This window comes from Bidens hawaiensis, unplaced genomic scaffold (assembly GCF_021521415.1).
Source record: "Bidens hawaiensis isolate Kalapana, Puna unplaced genomic scaffold, B.hawaiensis_p1.1 tig00013629_1, whole genome shotgun sequence".
Taxonomy (NCBI): Eukaryota; Viridiplantae; Streptophyta; class Magnoliopsida; order Asterales; family Asteraceae; genus Bidens; species Bidens hawaiensis.
Genome location: NW_027492158.1, coordinates 187,898 through 201,794, shown reverse-complemented (window position 1 = coordinate 201,794; position 13,897 = coordinate 187,898). Strand labels below are relative to the sequence as shown.

The 13,897-nt window shown below is 32.9% G+C and overlaps 1 protein-coding gene and 1 pseudogene across 1 annotated transcript; both read right to left on the bottom strand.

The window, feature by feature from the left end:
- Positions 1–4,217: 4,217 nt before the first annotated feature.
- LOC143544583 (protein CDI pseudogene) lies at positions 4,218–5,037 on the bottom strand (annotated as a pseudogene).
- A 4,054-nt stretch (positions 5,038–9,091) lies between these two features.
- Positions 9,092–10,110, bottom strand: LOC143544562 (auxin-responsive protein IAA1-like). Its single transcript, XM_077036644.1, has 4 exons — positions 9,866–10,110; positions 9,418–9,602; positions 9,236–9,347; positions 9,092–9,161 (listed from the first exon to the last, which is right to left on the bottom strand). The coding sequence occupies exons 1-4, from the start codon at positions 10,078–10,080 to the stop codon at positions 9,092–9,094; spliced, it is 582 nt and encodes a 193-aa protein (XP_076892759.1). The 5' UTR covers positions 10,081–10,110.
- Between the last annotated feature and the right edge of the window lie 3,787 nt (positions 10,111–13,897).

Below are 13,897 nucleotides of genomic sequence, written 5' to 3'. Positions count from 1 at the left end.
AGGCAGTTTTGTCCTTTTTCTCACCAAATAAACCCCAACCCTAATTTGCAAGCCCTCCTCACATAAGGGGTTGGGGTGTATTTGGGTAAAAAAGGACAAAACTGCCCCTCATATGAGGGGCAAACTAATGGGGTTAACGACCGTACTTAACGGCGTTAGTGTGGTTGGGTTTAATTCCAAGTGAAATGAAATCATAAGGATGAAAATCGTAAATTTGAAAATATTAGACTAAAACCGCATATTTAAACAAACCACAAGGACAAAAACCGTAATTTACTCAAATCAAAAGTTTGATTTCTCTAGCGATTTGAGTTTTAAAGCTAATCACCTACACTCACATGTGCATACATTCAATTAAGTTTTTCAAGTTTTAATAGAAAATGAAAAGTCTAAGTTATGAACAATTAAATTTTAACTTCCAGCGCCAACAATAAAGCAATTTCTCGGATACATGTAAAGAAAAACCGTATTTTATTTTATTTTCTATAAAAATGGAGAATCTTGATTGTTTATAGATCTATTAGTTTTAGAGCTCGTGTCACACACGGGATAATTCAAATTATAAAATTATAAGTAAAACAAATAATTATATAGCATATATGAAAAAAAATGTATTACATCTATACTTTTATCTATACAATGTGTATATAAATTGATTTTATTTATATCACAAAATGATTTTTTTAAATGAACTTAATAAAAAAAAATACGGGTGCAAAATCGTACCCAAGAATGCTTCTTTCTATTGAAAAATTCATTCTCGGTGTCATATATGTATAATTGAAAGAATTTTGGTTATGAACCAATTTCAAAAATAAAACTTCTCATACGATAGTAGCTCTAACCACTCAGCCTAAATACAAAAGAGACGCTACCTTTATTGATATATTTATCAATTTATCACCCATCAAAGGAAAATAGGATATTAAATTGTAGCAATGGATGTTCTTCAAGAACTATGTTTTTCTGATCTACACCATAGAAAAGATTTTGATAACTTTCAGAGGGCTTTTCGACTTTGTCATAATGACAATATAAAAAATAACATGCTAACTCATTCAATTCTGTGAATATTTTATTTCATTTGAGCATAGTTTTGGATGACATGCTTCCCATACAACGTTCTGATCACCATTGAAGGAAAAATTAATATTGCCATAAATATTTCAAATTTGATAAAAGTTAGAAGCATTGATAGGCATGGGTGTAGCATGTCAAAAGTGTTCGCAATCTTTTCTTAAATTTTAATAGTTGAGAGAAAAACAGTCAATTTGCCAAATCCCGAACCTTTTGATTATTTCAAAAAATTCCCTTAAAAATAAACTTGAAACCTGAATCATGTTTAAAATTCTATCTTTCATACTTTTAACATTTTAAAGTCAACACTTTGAACCCATAACAAATTTGACGATAAATCTATTTTGCATTCTCAAACTTTTAAAAATACTCAAAATTTTCATTTTTGACCCGTAACAAATTTTGACCTAAATGTAGTTAACTTGTACCAAAAAATCTATTTACCAACTTTTGACCAATAAAATCAAATTTAACTTTCATAAAAAACCCGAAACAATTTTCATTTGAGAAACATGATTTGTTGTTGATTTTTGGAATTCACTAAGTATTTTGAAATATATAGTAAAATAATATGTTAATATTTATATTTATAAAAATATATAGATATTAAATATAGTGTAAAAGGAAAGTGAATAATTATTGATTTATTACATATATTAGGGTATATTAGTTTTGAAGGGAAAAAAATATGAGAAATAACCAAAACATGACAAGTGTCCACATTTATTTTACTTTATTAGAATATAGGTGATATCACACGAAAACTTAGGTGCTGTTTGTTTTTGAAGACAAAAACTGTCTATAATCTGATTTCATGTCTGCAACTGAAGATGTGGTCTGAAGGTCTGCAATCTGAAAATATAATACTATTTGTTTTATAAACTGGGTATCGTCTGCATAAGCTGAAAATTAGTTACCTATCATACATATCACAGTAAATAGAAGTCATTTAACGTCTGTAAACTACTAAAATAGTTTGTGGTGGGCGGTGGACGGTGGGTGGTGGTGGTGATGGACGGTGATGGCGGTGGGTAGTGGACGGTGTTGGTGGTGGCGGCGGTAGTGGACGAGGGTTGTGGTGGTGATGGATGGTGGTGGTGGTGGCGGACGGTGGGTGGTGGTAGTGGACAATGGTTGTGGCCGACGGGTGGGTGGTGGTGGTGGTGGTGGTGATGGACGGTGGTGGTAGTGGACGGTGGGTGGTGGCGGTGATGGACGGTGGTGGTGACGGACGGTGGGTGTTGGCGGTGAATGGAAGGTAGTGGTGGCGAACGGTGGTGGTGGGTGGTGGTGGTGGCGGCAGCGCACGATGGGTGGTGGTGGTGTTGGACATTGGGTGTTGGTAGGATGTTAAGAAGTGTGAAGATGTGTGAAGAAGTTAAACAATAGTTTCTTTTTTAAGACCATAAAAGCAGTTTCCAGATCTTATTTAAAAAAAAAACAAACAGTCTTCAGAGGCTTATGTCTGCGCGCCCGCAGACATAAGTCTCCTGCAGATGTTATAAGCAAAAACGAACACCACCTTAATGGATTCGAACCATCGAACCTGCTCTTTGCTAGAGGGACTTGATTAGCTAGCAACCTAGTAAGATGTATGTAATAATATAATTAAATTATGGTGCAAAATAACTTTTAACATCAAGTCATGTTGGAAAAAACATGTTTAAATCATTTGGAATATTAGATTTACAAAATTAGAGTTGACCCGTAGTTGTAACTTTTAATATGTTGTATCAGAACAACTTTAGACATGTGATCTTTAAAGGTGTTGTGATTGTCACATGCAAAACATGCGATATCGTTAAAGTAACGCACTTTGTTACTAGTGTATAGACCTAGATTGAATATGCAAATTGATTCGTTGGGAACTTGGGATCCTATGCTTGTGTTTGTATTTTGTTTTTCAATATGGGACGCCTAACTTATTTATTTATAATATTACAATTTTAGCTAAGTTTATGTTTAAGGTAGTTGTACATTCTGCATTGCAAGTATTTTGTGTATTAGGGGTTGTGCAATGTGAAATGTTTTTTTGTACACGGCTGTGTTTGGACCTCCAAACCCACTTATTCATCACTACCGTCAGTCATCACTCCTTTTCTACTTGGTCGTTGTCGCTATGCTTCTTCAGTTTACTTACAATTGCAGGTAAGGTAGATGTCATTTACGTAATTTTGATTGTATTTTGGTTCATTTTATTGCTTGTACTGATGGCTTTAGGTAACTTTCATTTTGTTTTTGGTAGATCGTTAGGGCTTTCAGAATTGGGTTGTCTGATATTGTTTTTCTATTCAATATTTAACATAAATTATTGTATTACGTTATTGTATTGAAATGTAGATACAGACATTTAAAATAATAAGTTTGATAATTGGTAAACATGCATCACAAGTTTTCAAGTATGATAAAACCTTTTTGAATTTGCTGTACATGTTCACTTATATGATAACTAGATAATATTACTTGAACTACATGGCAGAACCATATATCAGAGTACTACACAAATTACAAGTGACAGCAGCTCCCCTCTTGACTGTTTAACATCAAATTAGGTAGTCAGGGGGAGTTTGGGGTTCCTTATTTTACCATCTTATAACTTTTCATTAAGTTAATAAGTTACAAAAGTATAACTTATTAAACTTTTCCTCTCACAATATAAGCAATCCCAAACACCTTATTACTTTTCAAAAAGTTTATAAGTTATAAGTCGGTGAAAATAAGCAATCCCAAACACCCCCTTAGTTAACTAATGATACTTTAGAGTTTTCAACTTCACAAAACCATTAATCTCAAAAGTTGCAAACTTAATTCAGCATTTGTGTTGACAGTTCAAACATGTTGCAAGTTCGCCTTCTCGTGAACGCCCGCCCAAAGCATGCTGTTCATAAAGAAACATTTGAATGCAAGAAAGCGAATTTGCAAATTGTTTGTTGATGTCAAAACATGCTTACACAAGCTCTGTTTGCTAAAATCCATCTTGCCCAAATCACATATAATCATACAAATAAAAACCGATATTGTTGAATAAACCAAGCAATAGACTCGACATTACAAAGCAATAACACATAATCGAATAAAAAAATCACAAATATTGAACTTTACTAGAACCCTGCATTTCATCGAACACCTTATCTGCAACATCAAATCTTGTTATTCTCAACCTTCTTACACTCCTCCAATTCCTTCAACCACAAATCCCCAAACTCACAATCCTTCCACGCATCAAACCACGGTCCTCCCAGCGTATAATGTATCGCCTTCGGATACGTGCTCAAATCACCCTCCACAACCCGGTTATGCCCAACCAAAAAGTTCCACACAAACGGAACCGACCCAATCTGATGATCCTCGAGCCACTGAAACCTATGCAAAAACGCCCCAGACTCCTTATTCACCACCTCGGGCGTCAGAACCTTATTCTTCGGGTGACCGCAGTTATACAACACCATCGACGACCAATTCTTCCTCGGGTAAACCGTCTGGACAGCCCCGTCCATCTTGGTGGTCTCTTTCGGAGTATAATCATGCTGCACGCACATCACAGCGTACTTATCATCAATCAGATCGAACAGTTCCTTAATATCACCAAGATATAAGAAATCACAGTCCACAAACATGGCCCAGCCTTCGTAGCCAGCGAGAAACGGCGTTAAGAACCTGGTGAACGAGAACTCAGTGCTCTCGAGCTTGCCGCGTTCGCGCCAAAAGTGATTTTGTTGGCGTAATTCGGATTGTTTGATTGGAATGATGTCGACGGGGATTGAAGATCGTTTGAGGATTGAGTAGCGGCAGACCTCGTAGGCTACATGTTCGCGTGGATCGTAGCCGACGTAGATCCGGTACGGTTTGGTTGGGTTGGGGTTAGGGTTAGGGTTTCCATTGGTGGAATTGTGATTGCCGTTAACGGTGAGGGTGGATTTAACGGGATCCACCGACATTACGTGAAGTGGATCTGGGTAATGTGTGAGGAGAATGTGAGATTTGAGTGTACCTGAAGATGGAGGATACAGAGATTGTAGATCTAGATTGACAGACGGAAAATGAAGGATTAAAGAGACGCGTTAAGATGCCCGTGTATTTAAGCCCATTTTCACTCACGCAATCACACAACACACAAGAAAGTCTTTTTCTTTTTTAATTTAAATGTTATTTCACTTTTATAATCTTTAATAATATATTTTAATTTTCGTATCTTTTATTACAAAACCGGAAAACTCTCTATGTAATAACTAGTTTTAGAGCCTATGTCATACACGAGATAATTCAAATTATAAAATTATAAGTAAAACAAATAATTACATAACATATATGAAAAAAAATGTATTATATCTATGCTTCTATCTATACAATGTGTACATAAATTGATTTTATTTATATCACAAAATGGTTTTTTAAATAAACTTAATAAAAAAATGTCCATGCAAAAACGTAGCCAAGAATGCTTCTTTCTATTGAAAAATTCATTCTCGGTGTCAATGTGTCATATATGTATAATTGAAAGAATTTTGGTTATGAATCAATTTTGGAAATAAGACTTCTCATACGATAGTAGTTATAACCACTCAGCCTAAATACAAAAGGAGTGTTACCTTTATTGATATATTTATCAATTTATCACCAATCAAAGGAAAGTAGAACATTAAATTGTAACAATGGATATTCTTCAAAAACTATGTTTTTCTAAGCTACACCATGAAAAAGATTTTGATAAGTTTCATATGGCTTCTCAACTTTGTCATAATAACAACATAAAAAATAACATGTTAACTCATTCAATTTTGTGAATATTTTGTTTCATTTGAGCATAGTTTTGCATGACATGCTTCCCATATAACGTTCTGATCACCATTGAAGGAAAAATTAATGTTGACATAAACATTTCAAACTTAATAAAAGTTAAAAGCATTGATAGGCTCATGGTGGCATGTTGAAAGTGTTCGCAATCTTTTCTTAAATTTTAATACTTGAGGGAAAAATAGTCAATTTGCTAAATCCCGAACCTTTTGATTATTTCAATAAATACCCTTAAAAATAAATTTGAAACCCGAATTATGTTTAAAATTCTAACTTTCATACTTTTGACATTTTAAAATCAACACTTGAACCCATAACAAATTTGACGATAAATCTATTTTGCATTCTCAAACTTTTAAAAATACCCAAAATTTTCATTTTTGACCTATAACAAATTTTGATCTAAATGTAGTTATACCAAACAATCTGTTTACCAACTTTTGACCCATAAAATCATTTTAAGTTCCACAAAAAACACGAAACAATTTTCGTTCGAGAAACATGATTTGTTGTTGATTTTTGGAATTCACCAAATATTTTGAAATATATAGTAAAATAATATGTTAATATTTATATTTATAAAAATATATAAATATTATATAAATATAGTGTAAAAGGAAAATAAATAATTATTGATTTATTACATATATTATGGTATATTAGTTTTGAAGGGAAAAAATTATAAGAATTAACCAAAACATAACAAGTGTCTATATTTATTTTACTTTATTAGAATAGTTAGATGTTCTTTTAAACAGATACAATTGTTGGATTCGAAGACACCGCCAAGCCGCACATAGATAGGAATAGACAATACTTGTTACTCATTCTACGATAGTACGATACCCATGGTTTATTGTTTCAGATCCATAACTTATGTTTTGTTTGGGCTTTGAAAAACTAGGATTTAGGACAAAATTTACCTTTTAACAAGCATTTACACCCAAATAACATAACAATTAACTTAGCTAGATGCTTAAATATAAGGTATTTTAATACGGTCTAAATATATTGATGTCGATAATGTAAAATATAAGAAGAATGAAATAGGTAACTATGATGGTTCTTTCGTCTTTTGTTAACAAAAGAGAAAAATATCTTGAGAGTACTAACACAGTATGTGACCTAAAAAATATCCTACGTTCATAAATCATCAAGAACATGACATTAAAGATTAGGAATTGAAGCACGGTGCCAAGGATGTTAAACTATTTCGTATAACTACTTTATATGCTCGTTTGTATATGCATTCCAAAACCTTCACGACGATGGGTATCGAGGTACAATACCTAAAAGTAGTTACTTTATAATCTTATCAAACAGTAACTGAACTAAAGATTGGAACAAATTGGCCTTACTTTCTAGTTTCTATAATTTATTTACTCATCGTAACTCCTCATAAACTATGCATAAAGCCCAACTACTTTAACGGGCCAGCCAAAGCCCGAACATATCTGATCCAAATTGACCATAGTCCATTGGTAGGTTTAGTACTTCCATAGTTCCATGAATCATGATATTATTATTGCTCCACCTTCGATAATAGTTTTAAAAAAAAGTATATTAAATCACGTTTTGAAATTTGAATAGATAATCTTGGGTGACTATAGTATGGTTAAATATATGGTCTTAAAACAATTAACATAACTCATTATATATTTAGTTTTAATCCGAAACCGACCTAGATAAGTAGTTTTCAAGTCTAATACATTCAATTCGATTAACCAAGGAGACTGAAATCATATATCTAGCCCATTACAAAACCGAAGAAACCAAGCTGAGCAACTTGACAACAAACTGATGAACACCCTCCCATTACAAATCAGGTTTTTTTTTTTTTTTGCTTGAAACTAAACTGGGTTCAAATTTGGTTCGGTATTGAACATATTGAATCAGTTTAATTTGGTTTATCAACTAGTGCTATCAGTACCCAGTTGGTTTTAAGATTAATTCTTTAAACGGTAGAAAGATTAGGCCTAACCATACTTCTACTTCTATTAATTATTATTATTATTATTATTACTTTTTAAAAAAAAGAAAGTTTTCATAGAAAGGCAGGTGCTAATAATGTCATGATCTTATCTCAATATCTCCTCGATTATTAAGTAACACATGTGAGTTATGACCAAACGAGATGTCAGTAGTATTTATAGTTGGTTTATCATGATAAGATAAAAAGACTAAAAGCTATTTGATGTTTACAAACACCTAATTGATTGCTTGTTTATTTTAGTTAAGGGTTTAGCATATACCCCTTAAAAATGATGAGGATTTGCTTGATACACACACCACCTGCCATATTACATCACTAATTAAAAATGTTGAGGTTTTACCTTGTATACCCACTTTTAGACCGGCTTATAGCCTGGTATACATCATGAGTATAATAGCTAACGAGCAACTACGCTTGTTTACACCCTAGATTTTTCACATCGAACCTCTCGATTCAGCAACAAAAATATAGTTGAACGAATTGTACAAAAAGTTTCAAGTCATGTGATACTTTTGAATCAACTCGTTTTGAATCCAAGCCACATTATTCAAAATTTATCTACTTCGAATCAAATTGATACCTTAATAAATCAACATGCTTAAGCCCATCCTATACCAACCCGAATTCCGTTATACAAGTTTGAGAAATAAAAGGTCCATATTTAAATTAGATTTTAAATACCATAAAAGTATAAAACATGAACAGATTCAATTGTACTATGCTGGTACACGTACAATAAAGCTTTTCCAATTTACAAACCCTAAAAAGAGGCCCTCAGTTTGTGCACATCTAAAACATCAACAAACATTTGTACTTCCATATCATGTGAAATTTATGTACTCCTACAATATCCCTATTCAATTAACTAGTTTCCTATTCAACACAAAAAAATACATCATTCCTCTAGCTACAAACAACTAAGCCATGAAATCCGCTCTCTCTATCTTTTGTGTCTCATACTTATCCCGCATCCATCGTGTATTACGCTATATAACAATATAACATAACGCTAGCTATACGTTATGTTATACAGTATAACCTTACGACGAACACAATTAATAACGAGGTCAAAAAGATAAGAAACGTAACACTTCCAAAACACCTTACTCCCATAGTGCTCAACACTTCAACAACTCTGCATCGTTAAAAAAATAAAACAAAATATATCAGAAAGTTGTCTCAAAAAACTATGAAAAACATACAAATATGAAATATATTTGAAGAAAGTTAACTATGTTTAGTTGTGACTTGTGAATTCTTCATCAACCTTATTCGTTTACACGATTCAACGAACATTCTACAAAATCATGTTAACTAATTTAGCACGAAAAAAACGTGTTAAATGACAATTTATTAGAAAAATAAACTTACTTCCAGGGCACATCACCAACTAACATCCAATCTCCATCTTTATCTTCATACGTCGGAACGTATTCCGTACCATTCACAGGATCCATCAGCTTCATCTCGTTCGATACATTCTCTACACAAACCATTCAACACGTTAAGTAACCATTGAAATCATAACTTAATTGTGAAATACATGTACTTACTGATTGCTAAACAAGAGAACAGATCTTCAAAAGCACACATAAGTTGCTGATAACCGGAATATAATTCTAGATCTACCTTTCTCAAATACGGCGCTCCATCAACCGCTACTTTTACGTACTTGCAATCGCTCTTCGTCGTGTTTTTTCGGTAAGATCTAACCGGCGGCCATCCTACCAATTGCTCCCTGTCAAATTTATATTAGTCATTTTGTTCATGTGATAAATTGCAAGTAACGAACAAGTATTAAGTTGTTTATTTATATATACTTTTAAACGGTAAAGTTACAATACTCTCAAAACTCTTGTAAATATTGTAAATAAATATATGACGTTGCCTAGGTTAAAGTCTAGGACCTAGCTCCTACTAAAGATAAATATATATGTGAAGTGAGCTAGCGTCACATTGATGTTATTTTATATGAGTGAAACAGATTATCATATAACTTACTTTGAGGCAGAATTTTTCGTGACGATGGAGTTGGATCGGTGATTTCCGCCCAATTTAAGATCGGTTATAACCGAAAACCGTCGTTTCGCTACTGATTTTCGATATTCACCTGGCAAACCTAAGGTAAGCTCGGTATCATTGATGTTAAGGCTACCGACGGTGATTGTGGTGTCGGTAGCTGGCTCCGACGTGATGTTGGATGTTTCTGATGACATTTTGTTTGGTGAAACTGAATTGTGTATTGAAAAAAGGTTAGTTGGGTGAGAGGGGAGGATGGAAGCTTTATGAAGTTATATAGAGAAAGATTATGGATAATCTAACCATTGGAACATTGACACGTGTGATGTTCAACAGCGGTTAGGATTCGTCCATGTTATCAAAAAAGGTTGTATGGCAACCTTTTGGGGTGAGGATTTCAAAAGGTTTATTATCATTATCATATGTAGCCATGTTTGTTTTAGAGCAATAATATCATAAAAACCAATCTTTTAAAAAAGGTATTTTAATCGTATCGGATTTAGTTCAAAGATGGTACAATCGGTTGAACTGAAATGTTTCTGGAGGTTCAACCGGGTTAAATAATTTATCTTGTAATTCCATATAAATACACTTTCAACTCAAAAAAATAACCTAAAAGTACATTAATAAACATCACACTTGAACCAAATGTCACATATGAACAATGGTCGAGTCAGATAGAAAGTTTATACTTTGTATACAAAATTATTCAATTATAAAAGATGTAAATAAACCAACATGGATTTCTATGATACAAAATTGGTTGATTAACTAATCGTCGTTTATCGTGTTTACTCGTTTCAATTTTATCCGCTGTGTTAAAAGTTATTCTAAAAAATTATGGGCTGCAAAAAATATCCAAAATCTTTTGGATTTAAAACAAGTTTGCCGGTTTAAACCGGTATTCTTTTAAAAAACCAGCGGTATGATGTTCTAGCAAACCGTCCAAAAATGTCGGACTCAAAATACAGGTGGTCTTACGAAAATCCAGTATAACCAGTTCAGCCGGCCAGTACGCACGTACCGGTTTTTAAAACATTGATAAAAACGGTGCGAATCGCCTTATATATTTCTAATTAACTTATATAAAATATGCACAACGAGTTTTTTACCTGGCGCGTTGCGACGGGCAGGTTAGTAAAACTCGGGCGGTGGTAAAACCTAAGCATTGAGGCGGTAAGTCAATGCGAATTTGGTCGATTTTGGTTACGCGCGTTTTGTGCCAGTACAAAAACCAAAAATAAAACAAAAGTTATAAATATTAAGGACCAATGAGGCAGCGCCGGTCAGCAAAACTCAAGCTTTGGTAAAACCCGACCGTTGTTGATCCCGGACGTTAAGAGGATCAGTCTATGCAAATTTGGGCTGTTACCGTCACATTCTTTACGATACCGATACTAAAACAAAAAAAAAACGACATTCGGTTAGTTCTCGTTACTGTAGTGGAACTAAAACAAAACAATAACAAAAAAATCAAAATAAAAAAAAACAAAAAAAAATTTCCATCACTAAGGTGCTGTAAAGTGGCTCAATAGAGTCCTTGTGACACCAAAGTTCTAAATTATATATAGTTATAATTTGCATTATATGGTTTCCGTTTTCTTTCTCATTTACATTTTATCGGTTCTAAAATCGATGTATGCATTTATGTATCCTTGTGTGTGTGAATAAAATTTATATTTTAATTTGTGAATAAAAGAATATTCATCAGCCTGAAAAAACAGGGTACAATAAATATAAATGCAAAGGCATGCAGAAAGAGAGAGTAGGACCCACTTGTCGGGTCACTTAATAATAAATTTAAACTTTAAAGTTGGTGTGTGCGTATAAGCAAATTTTGGTATATTTATGGGTAACTTATCAGGAACCTAACAACTGAAAAGATCTAAGAACTCTAATAATTTGATTTAAAAGGTTAGCTGGATAAATGTTTTGATAATTGAATCAGCCGATCAATACCTGTTTGGTTTAACAAGTTGCCCTATCCTAAACCCGCTCAGCTAGCAAATTGATCAGCAATCAAAATCAATTTTGTCCATCAATATGTCATTCGTTTTGTTTGATTTAGTTAAAACTGGTAGTTTATTTATGTCTAGTCTATGTATGTGTAACCGAGTCAATAGTAGTAGACCTAGAAAGTTTTTCGGTTGGTTCAAGTCAAACAAATTATGTTATTTTGTCATTGCAACTTTTAAAACTATGAGCTATAACTAATGGAACGATCATGATGTACCGTTCGAAAACCATTTAGATATAATAACTGAGTCCTTGATTAGATTTGATATTCAACTTATATTGGTTTTCGTTTAATTTCAATTGCGACATGCCGACATGCAAAAATTAATCCTTTCTTGACTAAATTTAAAAATCTCAAGGTCAATGTTCAAAATTCTCCTAAGTCGGTTGAAAAACGTTAATATGCATAGCATAAAAAATCAATAAGCTAGAGATTCAGCTAATCGCACATTCTATATACTAGGTATGTTTGTGATAATGATTGAGAGTTTCTGATTTAACGATTGGACCGGCATATTTGAAGATCATCAAATGCTTAGCATCTTAACTTTAGAAAATCACACATTTAGATTCTACATATTATCGGTTATTCAGTTTCATAGCTTATAGGAGCGTTGTCGAAGAAAAAGGATATGGATGACCAGACACTTAAACGTGTTTAACGAAAATGAATTAAAAATGTAAAAAATTAAAATTATAAAATAATAAAACAGTAAACTAATAAAAGCGGGTGGATTAATGGTACGTTAGAATGGGACCCAGAGACCAGCATGTGACCTTGTTTTCTTGTCGGATGTAACGGGGCCCCCTGTTTTCTGAACTGGGGCTATTCATTTCATACTACACGTGCGTGTTCTAGTAGGTGACAATCTAAATTATTTTTAAGGCAACAGTAAAAGGTTCGGCTACCGTGATAATCTAATGGTAAAAATCAAGCTCATATTTATATGTTTACGATCACAGACAGGACTAGATAGCTCAACTGTCGAAGTCCACTACAGTAAAATATGATTGAGACAGAATTCAAACTTGAGATCTTATGATTTCAATCTACATTTTCATTTTTTCTCCAAAACCAGTTGAATATAGCTCATTAGCAGTTGGCAATATAAATATGAAAAGTCTTAAAACTAATTAAAGATTTGTGAAATTAAAAAACGTTCACGTTTGTTTTAGGCATTAAAATGTGCACTTATGTTTATTTGAATTTTCGCTTGTAACGACACAATATCAAACTTCATATAATATTTCTTAAGTAATATTTATTTATTACTAACCACAAAATTTATTGCATAAAGCAGTGCTACATAGTGTTTTGAAGCCAGCTATCGGTTATATTATAAGTCCTTGGACTAGGAACTGATTATAAGGTAGGCTTGGAACCTCGCCAGATGAAAAAAAGTTGTTGAAAAGGGAAGCAGACCCAATTGCCATCTATGTGTGCCTTCTTCATTCGTTAATGGGTCGGTTTTTAAAAATGGGTTGACCGATTGAATTAACCAAACTATTAGAAGGTCGAAGGGGTTGCCATAATATATGAGCTGGTTTCCAAAACATGAATAATACGTTATAGAGTTCAAAAAAATGTAGCTATATAACTAATAATAATTGAAAGTTCAAAGCACCCAAAATGGATTCCAAGGTGGAACACCAAAGCCGTCAAATTACATAAGCATAAACACCACTTGAAACTAAAAAGTCCCGACTTCCCATTACCCTTCTAAATCTTGACAAAATTAGAAATTTTCATATATTAATGAATATTGGTTTATCTTTTTTAAATGCAAAAGTACGAATGAGTTACAAAATAATAAGATAACGATAATGTGTCAACAACTATCATAATATACTATACACTATACAGAGAAAATAATAGCCAGCAAGCATAAACAAAATGATAATTCAAATAAAAATAACTACAATAAATGATAAACTCAGTTAACAAATCTATAAGCAATATGTTATAATTCAAGTATTTTTTTTTTGTTCTAAAGAAAA

Coding starts and splice junctions, on each gene's coding strand:
- LOC143544562 (XM_077036644.1), bottom strand. CDS start 10,080: ATGTCATCAGAAACATCCAACATCACGTCGGAGCCAGCTACCGACACC. Junction 9,603..9,865: donor ACGAAAAATTCTGCCTCAAA/GTAAGTTATATG, acceptor TAAATTTGACAG/GGAGCAATTGGTAGGATGGC. Junction 9,162..9,235: donor GTTGGTGATGTGCCCTGGAA/GTAAGTTTATTT, acceptor ATGATTTTGTAG/AATGTTCGTTGAATCGTGTA.